Source organism: Onychostoma macrolepis, chromosome 22 (assembly GCF_012432095.1).
Source record: "Onychostoma macrolepis isolate SWU-2019 chromosome 22, ASM1243209v1, whole genome shotgun sequence".
Classification (NCBI taxonomy): domain Eukaryota; kingdom Metazoa; phylum Chordata; class Actinopteri; order Cypriniformes; family Cyprinidae; genus Onychostoma; species Onychostoma macrolepis.
The window spans coordinates 3,718,177-3,731,070 of NC_081176.1; the positions used below are offsets into that span (position 1 = coordinate 3,718,177).

The 12,894-nt window shown below is 33.6% G+C and overlaps 1 protein-coding gene across 3 annotated transcripts; it reads left to right on the forward strand.

The window, feature by feature from the left end:
• Positions 1 to 862: 862 nt before the first annotated feature.
• On the forward strand, positions 863 to 10,791 carry LOC131529700 (uncharacterized). Of its 3 annotated transcripts, XM_058759531.1 has the most exons (7): positions 873 to 998; positions 2,606 to 2,766; positions 7,241 to 7,570; positions 8,313 to 8,666; positions 8,969 to 9,079; positions 9,206 to 9,231; positions 9,709 to 10,791. In XM_058759531.1, the coding sequence occupies exons 3-7, from the start codon at positions 7,273 to 7,275 to the stop codon at positions 9,814 to 9,816; spliced, it is 897 nt and encodes a 298-aa protein (XP_058615514.1). In that variant the 5' UTR covers positions 873 to 998; positions 2,606 to 2,766; positions 7,241 to 7,272; the 3' UTR covers positions 9,817 to 10,791. The 3 variants fall into 3 exon arrangements, with proteins under 3 accessions (XP_058615511.1, XP_058615513.1, XP_058615514.1); XM_058759528.1 differs by lacking the exon at positions 2,606 to 2,766 and having other exon boundaries at positions 863 to 998; XM_058759530.1 differs by lacking the exon at positions 2,606 to 2,766 and having other exon boundaries at positions 863 to 998; positions 8,987 to 9,079.
• Positions 10,792 to 12,894: the final 2,103 nt, after the last annotated feature.

A 12,894-nucleotide genomic window follows, 5' to 3' on the forward strand; every position in this document is an offset into this window, starting at 1 on the left:
CTTCATATATAATTATTATTTATGTATTTTATTTTTTTTAAGTATGGCTTAAGTGTCCATATACTTTTTGGTGCCACCGTATGCATGGGTGAAATAATGTTGGTTAAAAGAGGAACATGTTAACATTCATATCTGACATTGTGAAGGACATTCATTAACAACGAAGTCAGGGAGTGACACAGACAGATAATTCTGCTGTGAAGTTAATAATTATTAAAAATACAGTGATTCATACACAAGCTTGGGATGCAATTCTGACATTTTCTGTAAAAGGAGAATTTCACAATAAACACCTGTAACCCTTTAAAGGAAGAATCCTAGAAAACAACATTCCTATGATGGGTGGTTTATGTAAAACTATATTTTAAACTAAAATTGCTTATGAGTAATGGATTAATAATAATATAAATCATATAAAATAACTCTAACAAAATAATCATTAAAGCCACACAATTTTTTTTTAGTACTAGTGACCTTTAATTTGGAGCAAGATAAACTGGGGGAGTGACTTTTTTGTGTCACATTGCTCACATTTGATTGGTTCAGCATCAGTTTGATATCTTCAACTCAGAACATAAGCAGGTTAGCAGTGGAGTGTAAGTTACTATGGCAATGAACGCAGCTAAAAGCCAAGCCACTTTCATGGTACCTAAAACCCAGGATTGGTGCAAACTAAACTGAAACTTACCTGGCTAGCCAGCTAATCTGGCTTCATGGTACAGGGCCCCGGTTTAGGGATAGGGTTATGTTTAGGTTGTGGCTGGACCTTCTAGTTTCAATTATTAGGTCCAGTGAGGAATAGCTTGTCATCAAACTCCACCCAATGACCCTTTGCGGTAAGCATGCACATTTACTTCCACTTTTCACATGGCAATGGAGTCAACACAGGGACTAAACACTTTGGTTTTAACAGAATTTGGATTAATTTAATTTCAGTAGAAAAGTGGTGAAAATGATATTCTTTATTTTACTCACATTGACTGCATTCTTTGTGTCTGGTAAGTCTTTTTTTTTTTTTTGTTACACTTTCATTTACTGTAAATCAGTGCTTCTCAAACCTGCCCTAGAGGAACCCCAGCACTTGCATATATGTCTCCCTCATTTATCACACTTGATTCAACTCGTCAGCTCATTAGTAGAAACTGCTACCCCTGAATTTGGTGTGTCAGATAAGGGAGACATGCAAAATGCGAAGTTCTGGAATTTTGAGAAGCAATGCCGTAAATAGCTAAAACAATAGGTGCTGTGACTCAGTTTCAGTGGCGTTGATGTTAATAGAGAATTACAGTAGATCACTTCTTCTTTTTTTTTAAAAAAAAGGAAATAAAACCTCGTGATTTATGAAGCACTGAGACTTATTGCTCCCGCTTCAAGCTGAACATCTGTAGCGTGAATGCAATTTATCGACTGGTTAGTGCACTTCAAGACGAACACACTCTGTGAAACCAATACATGCCCCAATACAGGGTTTTGCTGGAGATTGTGCAGCATGCTCGATATGTTGAAGCCTTGATCTAATGCGTGCAGCTGTGGTCACACTATATGCAATTGATGGGTTGAAACTTAAATGTCTGACAAATGAGTTGGCACGGTGAAGCTGATTTTGATGTAACTTTTCAATCATGAATATATAAGATTTTTATTTAATAAACTGGAGCAGCCTACTCATAATACCATAGTTTTCTTCCAACAGATTCTCATTGGCTGCTGTTGCTGCCCGTCACATCCCAAAACATTTACTCATTTAGTGTGTGTGTGTGTGTGTGTATTTTATGATTGTAAAAGACTGACTAGTCATTGAATAAAACAATATTGTATATGAACTGTTCCTGTCTTATATATACAACAGAGATTTTAGAGTAGATTTTTAGAATATAAAATGAAAATCATGACAATGAACAAAACAATTTGTGATTGGTTGCTTCACAGTCAGACGCCTCTTGGGCAGCCGTTGGCCAATGAAGGCTGCTTCAAAACCTTTGTGAAAGATTTGTTTGGAACTAGTGGTTCAGAGCGCATATCAATCTGCCAAAGTCAAATGATTTCAATAAACAAGGCTTTGTCATAGCTTCTTTCGAAATGTTTCAAGCATCTACCTAGTTTTTTACCTACACTCTAAAAACTGCTGGGTTAAAAACAACCCAATTTGGGTTATTTTGGCAACCCAGCGCTGGGTTGCCAAAATAACGCTGGGTTGTCATAGCTTCAAAAGAAGAAATCCTTGTTTATTGAAATCATGTGACTTTGGCAGATTATTTTAACCCGACAAGTTGGGTAGCATGCTGGGTTGCTTTTTTATGGTTTAAAATTACTACATTACTAGGCTAAAATGAACCCAAATCGAGCTACACTGTAAAAAAATTAAATGTAAAAAAACAGTGAAATGCTTGGCAGCACAGGGTGCCAAACGTTTACCATTAATGGAAATAACGGTTAAAGAACGCTATTAAAAAAACAGTCAATGAATGGCAGAAGCAGCTGCCAAACAAAAACTGTAAAATTAAGGTACAACATCCTATTTTTTTCTTAGTTTTTTTTTTTTACTTTACAGGTATTGTCTGGATTATAATTGTGAAACATTCTCTGTGAAACTTTTTTTTTGCAGTTAACCATCATCTAACAACAACATAAGTGCCAAAACTCATAACTACCGCTACATCAACAACTCCACAGTTACTGCTTTTAAATAAAGATACATTCAGCATAACATCTTGTTTCTTGGTCTTCTCCTGGACTGAAGCACAGACTCTACTCTTCAGCACAATGGTGACCCACAAAACACAGACAACAGTAACCCTTTAGATCCCCAAAGAACATTAAACACTAACAGATCTCTCTAGATCTCAGCATCTTCACTTATTACAAACCAGTCTGACTTTATTTATTTCATACAAAACTTCTTATTGAGAATTAACAGAGGTTTTGATGTTGATGTTTTATTGAAATTAATCAAGTTTGGAGTCACCATTGTGGAGATAAGTGTTTGCTTTAGTTGGGCTTCTGACCCTTCAATTTTTAAACAATATTTTTTTCTGTGGCTGCTGTAACTGTGTGTTTCTAAAGCACATTTGTTACAGCAAGAAAAATTCTGATCAGATGAAGTGGTTTACATACTGATGATGGTTTTGTCATCGTATAGTAGCCTAACTCACTAGCCTCATCAGAAGTGTCTGAATCATTTTGCTGTAGTGTTACAATTTTATTGCTTGAAAAGTGGCCCTGCTTTGATATTTTAAGGGTTGCAAAGCATTTTGAAGAAATTGCTTAGATGAGAGCACGTAGAGTCACAGACATCAAGAATCTGCATATGAACCTCAACAATGGTAACAATCTACAAAATATTCAGATCATCTCTGATCATCACAAAACAAGCTTTTTGTTGATTGTCACCATTGTTGAGATTCATGTGCTGATTCTTGATGTTTCTGTGAATCAAAACAATTTCTATATAATGATAAAAAAATGAATCTCTGACTATCATAACATCACAAAAACGCTGTATAAAAAAGACAAATAAAAAACATTAAAGGAGACATACTCTGAGACAATACTCATGATGTGATCAGGCTACTACATGATGATTAACTCATCATCAATAAGTAGCCAGGTTTACATGACCAGAGTAATTTCTCATTAGCAAAGTCACAGCAGCCAGCGAAAAGATGATATTATAAAGTGAAGGGTCAGAAGCCCAACTAAAGCAAACGCTTATCTCCACAATGGTGATTTCAAACTTTATTATTTTCAATAAAACATTGACATCTAAACCTCTGTTAATTCTCAATAAGAAGTTTTGTATGAAATAAATAAAGTCAGACTGGTTTGTAATAAGTGAAGATGCTGAGATCTAGAGAGATCTGTTAGTGTTTAATGTTCTGTTGCTGCCAGTCATGTGACGTTCAATTAATTAATTAGTTAATTAGTTAATTTTACAGTGAAGGTGTTTGATTGTAATAATTTATGAAATTCCTGTAAATTAACAGTGTTGTCAGCTTGTTTAAAAAAGGAGATTTTACTTTAATTTAAAGGTTTTAGTTTGGCACCCTGTGCTGCCAGTCATTTGACCGTTTTTTTTGTCTTTTGTTTTTCAGTGAAGGTGTTTGATCATAAAAATTCAGGAAATACCTGTAAAATAACAGTGTTTGTCAGATTATTTAAATAAGGATATTTTACTTGAATTTTAAGGTTTTTGTTTGGCAGCTGTTGCTGCCAGTAATTTGACCATTTTATCATCTAACGGTTTTGTTATTTTATTAATTACAGATTATTTTTGTAATTTTACATACATTTGTTTGTAATTTAAGAAAACAGAAAATGTACTGTATAAAAATACAGTAGTTTTTCTGTATTAAAAATGTGAATTATTTTAATTTGTCATTAATTTCATAATCCTTAAAATAATAGCCAAGTAGTTAATTCAGAGATAATTTTACAGCGTTTTGAATGCAATTCAAAATAAAAGAAAACAACCTGAAAAAAATCACAGTTATTTTCCATAAAATTACGTTTTTTTTTTTACAGTGTAGGCATTAAACCTACAAATCTTGTTCATTTTAAAATCACTTTGACACACACAGAATGACTATCAAAAGGTAAATATTTATTAAAAACAACAAGAGAAAACAGTCAAAAAGTAACATGTAAGAGTGTAAGAGTTTATAAATGAAGCATTGGGGACATTTGTCGAATATAACTTTTAAGATCAAATTTGACTTTTTCTGGTAAATTGTATATATTGTATAAAAATATACAAAAACACTATTATACAATAATTGTACAATTAGTTAATAGTTAAGTTCTTTACAAACTATTCTGACATGACAGTACACAAATAAACCACAAATTTAACACTGATATTATAACATTTAGCCAGTGATGGGAATAACGGCGTTATAAATAAACGGCGTTACTAACGGCGTTATTTTTTTCAGTAACGAGTAATCAAACGAATTACTGTTTCCCCCGTTACAACGCCGTTACCGTTACTGACAATAAAATGTGGCGTTACTATATTATATTATTAGAATTTAATTTTTCAGTTCATCTGAATGGATGCGCAGTGTAGCTGTATTTGACGTACCATAAACTATAGTGTGAAGCGCACGACTCGCCGTCGCTTTCTCTCACATACACGCACGCAAAGAAAGATACAGAGCGAGAGAGTCTTTCATAACATGCAGAATTGATGCGCTACATGTAAACAATATTCTTTGTTGTATTTTCCTGTCAAAATAACGGAGTTCCTTTGGAATTCTTCAGCTTTTAAGAACTGCCGGTTTCTCTGGTAGTGGGCGGAGCTAATGCGCAAACGACAATCTCATTGGCTGGCGCTCACCTATTATCGTCCCTGTTTTGATTTCAGCAAATCAATTCGCGCGAACAGACAACGTGATTAATATTCATGAACCCAGCAGCTTATTAATCCTTAGTGCGTTTTATATTGATGACAAATATGCATTCATACTTGGTTATTCTAATTACTAAAGTTCTAGCATCATATAATATTGAATTATTATAATATTATATTATAATGCTTGACTGACTGATACTAAGTGTCAGTAGATAAATAGTGTAGATTAATGTACAATGTTTTATAATAATAATTTATTCTTTTTAGTGTCCATTTCATTAATTTAACATATTTAATATTGGGGACATTCAAAGTTATTTGACATTTGAACATTTTTTTAAAAGTAACGCAATTGTTACTTTCCCTGGTAATTAGTTACTTTTATAATGATGTAACTCAGTTACTAACTCAGTTACTATTTGTGAGAAGTAACTAGTAACTATAACTAATTACTTTTTTAAAGTAACGTGCCCAACACTGCATTTAACAGAAGCATATGTGTGTGAAAGAATGTGAGCATGTGTATGAATGACAGAGTGTAAACTCCATTTCTACTAAACAACACAGAACAAGCATTTAACATCGTTTTTACAAATCATACACTTACAGTTTGTTTACACAGCAAAGGCATGTGACATTTTCATTACCCAGGGCAGCGTCCTCCTTTAAAACCACTGTTGCATCAGTTTGGGGTAAAGGTCATTCTCATCTTTGACCTAAAAAGAGAAAAACATTTGACACTCTAACATACTCTATTTTCAGATAGAGGTGCATCCACATCCGTAAGCATAGGTAAATAGTCTGTTTTATAATTTCAACCACGTTGTGTGGTTGTTTAATGTCTGTCTACCACAGCGCTGTAGAATGCTATAATGGCAGCACTAGTGTGAGGGCATGTAATACTGTTTAAATAAATGTATTGCTTTCAGAAAGCTACTTCTTTACTGAAACATTAAAACAGACATGACATTCACATACCTCACAAATTTTCATGTACCTGGAGGGCTGCTCTTTAAAGGGTTAGTTCACCAAAAAATGAAAATGGTCATAATTTACTCTCCTCCATGTTGTTCCAGACCCATACAAACCCATGCAATTTTTGGAACACAAATAAATACAATATTCTCTTAATTTTTGTCCTCCATCGCAAGTCTGGGAGAGTCTGGGAGACCAATATGTTTGCACTTATTATCACGAATCCGGTCTGTGGCCTTCCGCCCGATACCAGAGGTGGCCCTTCCATCGAATTGACTCTTGCACTACACTACTGTTGCACGTCACCCACGGACTACAATACCCATCATCTATTGCACTGACGACACACACACACAGAGCTGATTGCACTGATCACACAGCTTACTTAAGCCATGGACTTCATTAGTTAGATCACAGAGTATTGTTTAGCGTTTATCACAATCACTACTCGGATTACCCCTATTTTCAAGCCCTGTGGATATTGTTCGCCGATCGTCGACCCACGCATGCTCTCGGAATACTCTTTTGTCTTCCCCGTGCCATATTTGTTTACTGATGTTTGACCCTTCCTATGTTTTGACTATGTTCACTAAATAAAGCTTGTACATATGCCTCACGTCTCATCAGCTCCGTAATACGTATAGAGGCTTTTGCATTTGAATTCTTCAGATGTATAGTTAATAGTTTCTTCTTATTAGTCTGATTAACCAAGCTCTCCATAAAACAAACTAAACAAGCGAATGAGTGAATGTGTAAATTAATGTTCTTGTGCTGTTTGTTTGCATGTGGTACGTTATGAATTCAGACATAATTCTCTACTCATAAACTTCATGATCTGTAAAATTTCCTGTTGTAAAATGTTGTTCCACTATTCCAGGCATCATTTATAATTACCTGTTCATTTTTTTTCTGCAGGTGTTTTCAGTGATGGTACAGACAAAGTGACCATGATGGAGGGAGATTCAGTCACTCTACAGACTGGAGTTAAAACAATCCACCTGGAAGATATTAAATGGTATTGTAATAGCATCCGTATTGCTCAAATCAATGGAGATCAGAGTTTTATCTGTACAGATGTTCAGTGTAATAAAGGCACTGAGAGATTCAGAGACAGACTGAAGCTGGATCATCAGACTGGATCTCTGACCATCACAGACACCAAAACCACCGACTCTGGAGTTTATGAACTAAAGATCATTAATAACAGCAACATCAGTGAAAGGATCTTCAGTGTTACTGTTCTTGGTAAGTCATTTCATGGAACATTTTTTAAAATGACTCAAACAGAAGCAGATATGAAGAATTCATTTGCAAAAACCGATAACTCCATTTTTAACAATTCTCAGAAATCATGTTTTTTCATTGTGCATTCAAATTAACTGCAGTTAGGTTTAATCAATTAATCAATTAATCAAACCGCAGGTGGGTTATTTTGACTAGGTTAAAAAAACAGCTAATTAACACAAAACACAATAAAAACACGATAACATAATAAAAAAAACATGTTTTGAAAACATTCAAAAAAACATGTTTTTTTCAATAAAAAAACTGAGTTATCTTTTTTTTGCAAATAAACTCTTCATTGTTTAAATCATATTGAAGTATTTATTTATAGATTTTTTGTTTGTTTGTTTGTTTTGTTTTGTTTTGTTTGTTTCTTATTAAACTGAACAGTTTAATTTGAAAACTAAATTATTTTCATTGAGCTGATAGTTTTATAAGAAGCTGCTGTTGAGTGCTCTGGTGGACATAACAGTTTCTAATCATGCCATTTCTGATCACCTTTTATTATCAGCTGTTTAAATGAGGATTTAATGTAATATAAGTATATAAAATGTCTTTATAAGCACAATACATGCACAAATGTTACATTTCACTCTGAATGTCCAGATTGAGAATGTGCAATCACTTTCATGTCCACAGTTCTCTCATGATGTATATAGTAGTTCCCCAAAAAGGGTCATCCAGCTGTTGGTTTGTGTTTCAGGTGTTTCTGCATCTGAAAAAGATAAAATGAAGAGAAAGTCAGTGAAGGAGGGAGAATCTGTCACTTTAGATCCTGGTGTAATAAAAAACCCAAATGATGTAATGACATGGTATTTTAATGACACTTTCATCGCTGAAATCACTGGAGATCAGAGTAAGATCTGTACAGATGATCAGTGTGAAGAAAGATTCAGAGACAGACTGAAGCTGGATCATCAGACTGGATCTCTGATCATCACAGACACCAGAACCACAGACTCTGGACTTTATAAACTACAGATCAGCAGCAGCATCCGACGTCATCGCCGCAGCATCAGCATCACCAGTTGGAAAACATTTATTGTTACTGTCTTTGGTGAGTAAAATTTAGCCCTTCAGGGCCTTTGACCTTGAGGAGTTTTAAAATACAATGTTTAAATCGACCCAGAAAATGTTTGCATTGTTGCCTGTGTGAAAAAGAGAGCTTTGACTCAATATTAAAATATGATTAAGAGCATCTCTATCACCCTCATGTGTACTGCCAAAAGAACACTGTAAAACGCAAAAATTTAATCAGGTTTAATCAATAATTAAAACTGATGATCAAAGTAAAAAGACGCAAGTCAGTAAAACTGTTTATCTCTCTCTAGTAATAATGACCGCCTGTCTTCATTACAGATTTTGCTCTGTCTTCAGCTGCTGTCGCAGGAATATGTATTTGTGTTCTGCTGCTTGTTGCTGCAGCCGCTGCTGTGATTTACTACGGCAGGCATCAAACAAAAAGCAAAGGTGAGTATCCCATACAGATAACAAGATAGAAATTGCTCAAAAGCAATCTTTAAAAGATGTAAAAAAGATGTATTTCTATCCTAATTAACCACAATAATTTGATTGTGTTTGTTATTGTTCAAACAGACAGCAGGCGGCAGTGCAGTGATCAGGTGAGATACTTGTGTGAGCATATTTGAAGCACTTTAGATGTGTATGTTGTTTAGGAAGATGAATGTGGATTTTCAAATGCAAAATTACAAGTCACATTATTTGTGACATTTGATATTTATTATTTGTGATTTAAAAAATATATATATTTTTTATTTTTTTAGAACCATTCAAATTCTTCATAAATAGTTTGTAATATTCTAAACGTTATACTTCAGACACTGTCATTCAAACATTGTATTACATGTCATTCAAACATTGTAGGGTGGAAGAGAGCGCTGTACATTCACTGCCCCCACCTACAATCCCTGCCGTTACCGAGACTCGAACCCGTGGCCCTTTGGGTTACAAGTTCCACTTTGTGTTTATTATTTAGGAAAAGAAACCCTGTGTGCAATTAGCAAACATCCAGAAAAAGCACCATGTGTGTGTATAACCGAATCATCATCATTTACATGTGAATCTGTGTTTTATTACAGAAGACTCATTTAAAAGACTCGTCCCCTAACCCGTCTGACTCTGCATTGATGGCTACTGCTAATGAGACATCACCTGATGGGAATGAGAGGTTGCTAATCAGACACTAATGTAATTATTTAGACTTTAACTGAAAGGGCCAATGAAAAAAAGGAAGACCCATGAGAAGAGAATCAGCAGAAACTTTTATGGCTCTCAGAGAAAGATTTCAGTATATGGTATCAACGGCAGTCAAATTTCACCTCAACATCTCAGCAAAAACTGAATTATTATAAATAAAAACGAAAACATATATAGTTAATTAAACAGCAAGTCAGTCATAAAATGAGGAACAAAGCAACTTTTGACCAGCAAAAGAACAAAGAGCTCTTGATAATTATTATTATTATTATTATTATTATTTGTTTTTTTCTATTTCTTGTCATTTCCACTATACCGCCTATTAATGCACAGCTGGTTTGACAAATCAATGACTGTGTTAAACTTTACTTAATGTAAACACAATACTTCAATCAAACTGATACAATTAAGCTGATAAATGTAGTAACAATAATAGCAGGAATATATGTGGCATATGTTGATTTTAAACAGAATAAACACTAACACTTCACTCTGACCACGGTGTGCATGTGTTACTGACCTACACATGGATGACGTGGTCACATGCCGATTCATAAACATGATGGTAAGGCCCTGTCCCAAATGGTACACATTTTATGCACTTACGGTCTTGTGGACTTACAATTACTGCAGTATATTGAATTTTTTGGTGCATTTAAAAAAAAATTAATTAATTAATAAATAAATGCGTCCCTAGAAACACTGCATCCAAATTGAGACATTCTTGGCAGCCTTTAGCCACTGCCTTAAATGTGCTGGATCCTTCACTAAAAATTGAAAATAATGAATGAATGAAAAACAATGAATCATTTTAGCAGTCATTTTTATATCTCATAATCTTTTTAAAAGTTATTTTGTATCTTGTAGTCTTAATGAGTTTGCTTGAATTTTGCAAAAATGAATCATAAAGAAATTCTAAATTTGTTCTTACCTGAAAATGTGAAAATAAATCATTTGTGAAATTTCACGAAGTGTTTACTTTATTTTGCTGGGAAGTTATTTCATTTCATTTGTTGCCGTTGCATGTGAGGTGGCAGATGAAGACCTGTGGGGCATCCAAGGTAAACAATAACGCTTCATATCATCTGTTGTTTCATTTTGTTTGTATTCTAGAATATTAAGACTTGCCTTTACTGCTTTGTTTTTATTAGGTAAGATCATTTGCTTTGACTTGCAGTTTTTCTTGGTTCTCTATTTTGGCAACACTCTTGTTCCCAGATAATACATTAAAATTATATGGTACGACACACCAGTTTGCAATATCAAGCAGCAAAATGAGCTGTTTTGTACAGCTAAAAATAGCTGGAAGCAAATGATACCAGAAGCCACTCTTATGGGAAAAATAAGGTTAATAGAGCTACAAAAAAAAAAAAAAAACTGGCTATATATATATATATATATATATATATATATATATATATATATATATATATATATATACCGTTCAAAAGTTTGAGATCAGTAAGGTTTTTAATGTTTTTTTTAAAGAAGTTTCTTATGCTCATCAAGGCTGTTTATTTGATGAAAAATACAGAAAAAAAATGTATATTGTGAAATATTTATTCGATGTAAAATAGTGGTTTTCTATTTTAATATACATTAAAATCAAATTTATTCCTGTGATGCAAAGCTGAATTTTCAGCTTCATTACTCCAGTCTTCAGTGTCACACGATCCTTCAGAAATCATTCTAACATGCTGATTTACTATCAATGTTGGAAACAGTTGTGCTGCTTAATATTTTTTTTGGAACCGATGATACTTTTTTCAGGATTCTTTGATGAATAAACAGTTAAAAAGAACAGCATTTATTTAAAATAGAAATATTTTCTAACAATATACACTACCGTTCAAAAGTTTGGGAGCAGTACATTTTTATTCTTTCTTTTTTTTTTAAAGAAATGCATACTTTTATTCAGCAAGGATGTGTTAAATTGATAAAAAGTGATAGCAAAGACTTATTTTGTTAGAAAAGATTTATATTTTGAATAAATGCTGTTCTTTTTAACTGTTTATTCATCAAAGAATCCTGAAAAAATATCAGAAGTTCCAACATAGATAATTCTAATAATAAATCAGCATATTAAAATCATTTCTGAAGGATCATGTGACACTTAAGACTGGAGTAATGGCTGATGAAAATTCAGATTTGCATCACAGGAATAAATTATATTTTAAAGTATATTAAAATAGAATCCATTATTTTATATTGTAATAACATTTTGCAATATTACTGTTTTTTATTTTGATCAAATAAATGCTGCCTTAAAAAACATTACAAGTCTTACTGATCCCAAACTTTTGAACGGTTGTGTGTGTGTGTGTGTGTGTGTGTGTGTGTGTATATATATATATATATATATATATATATATAGCGGAAGTGCAGTGAAAATAGTGTTTGGGATTCCCCTAGAAGGAAGTGCTTAGGGAAGTTTGCAAGTGTGTGTGGACCTGTGAAGACTTAAGGTGGACTCTTTTGAACAGTAAACAACCAACCACCAAAAGTACCCTAGTAGCCACATAGCAAACCACTTACACCTTACAAACCGCATATTTGTTAACTGTATTAATTTATCAAATAAAATATTTTATACTTCATTTTAAACAATGGTTTTATGATTAACATCACCCCTTCAGACTTCATCAGCAGCGTTTTGTTCCCTGATGATGGTTTGGTTTCCTCAGGTGACAACTCATGAAGAGCAGCTACAGATTTTCATCATACCTCAGATCTTCATGTTTGTATCTGGATGTTAACACCAAGTTCCCTTAAGGTGAGATTTACTACATCTGTCATTGACTCATCTTTAACTTTATGGTGTTCAGTTAACTTTGTCCTCTTGAGTGATAAACTGTTCAGCTGTTAACCCAAAAAGAACTGTTGATTACAAAAAATGAACATTGTTATTGTTCTGTTGAATTGCTGTATGAATTGAGTTTAATTGTGGACTGTGTATGTGTGTGCTTTCTTATATCTTTGGGTGTTGCACAAATCCTTTGGGAAACTTGTGTAAGAATGAATTGGTGGAAAACAACATTGATTATAAGGAAATTTGTCAGTAGGTTGAG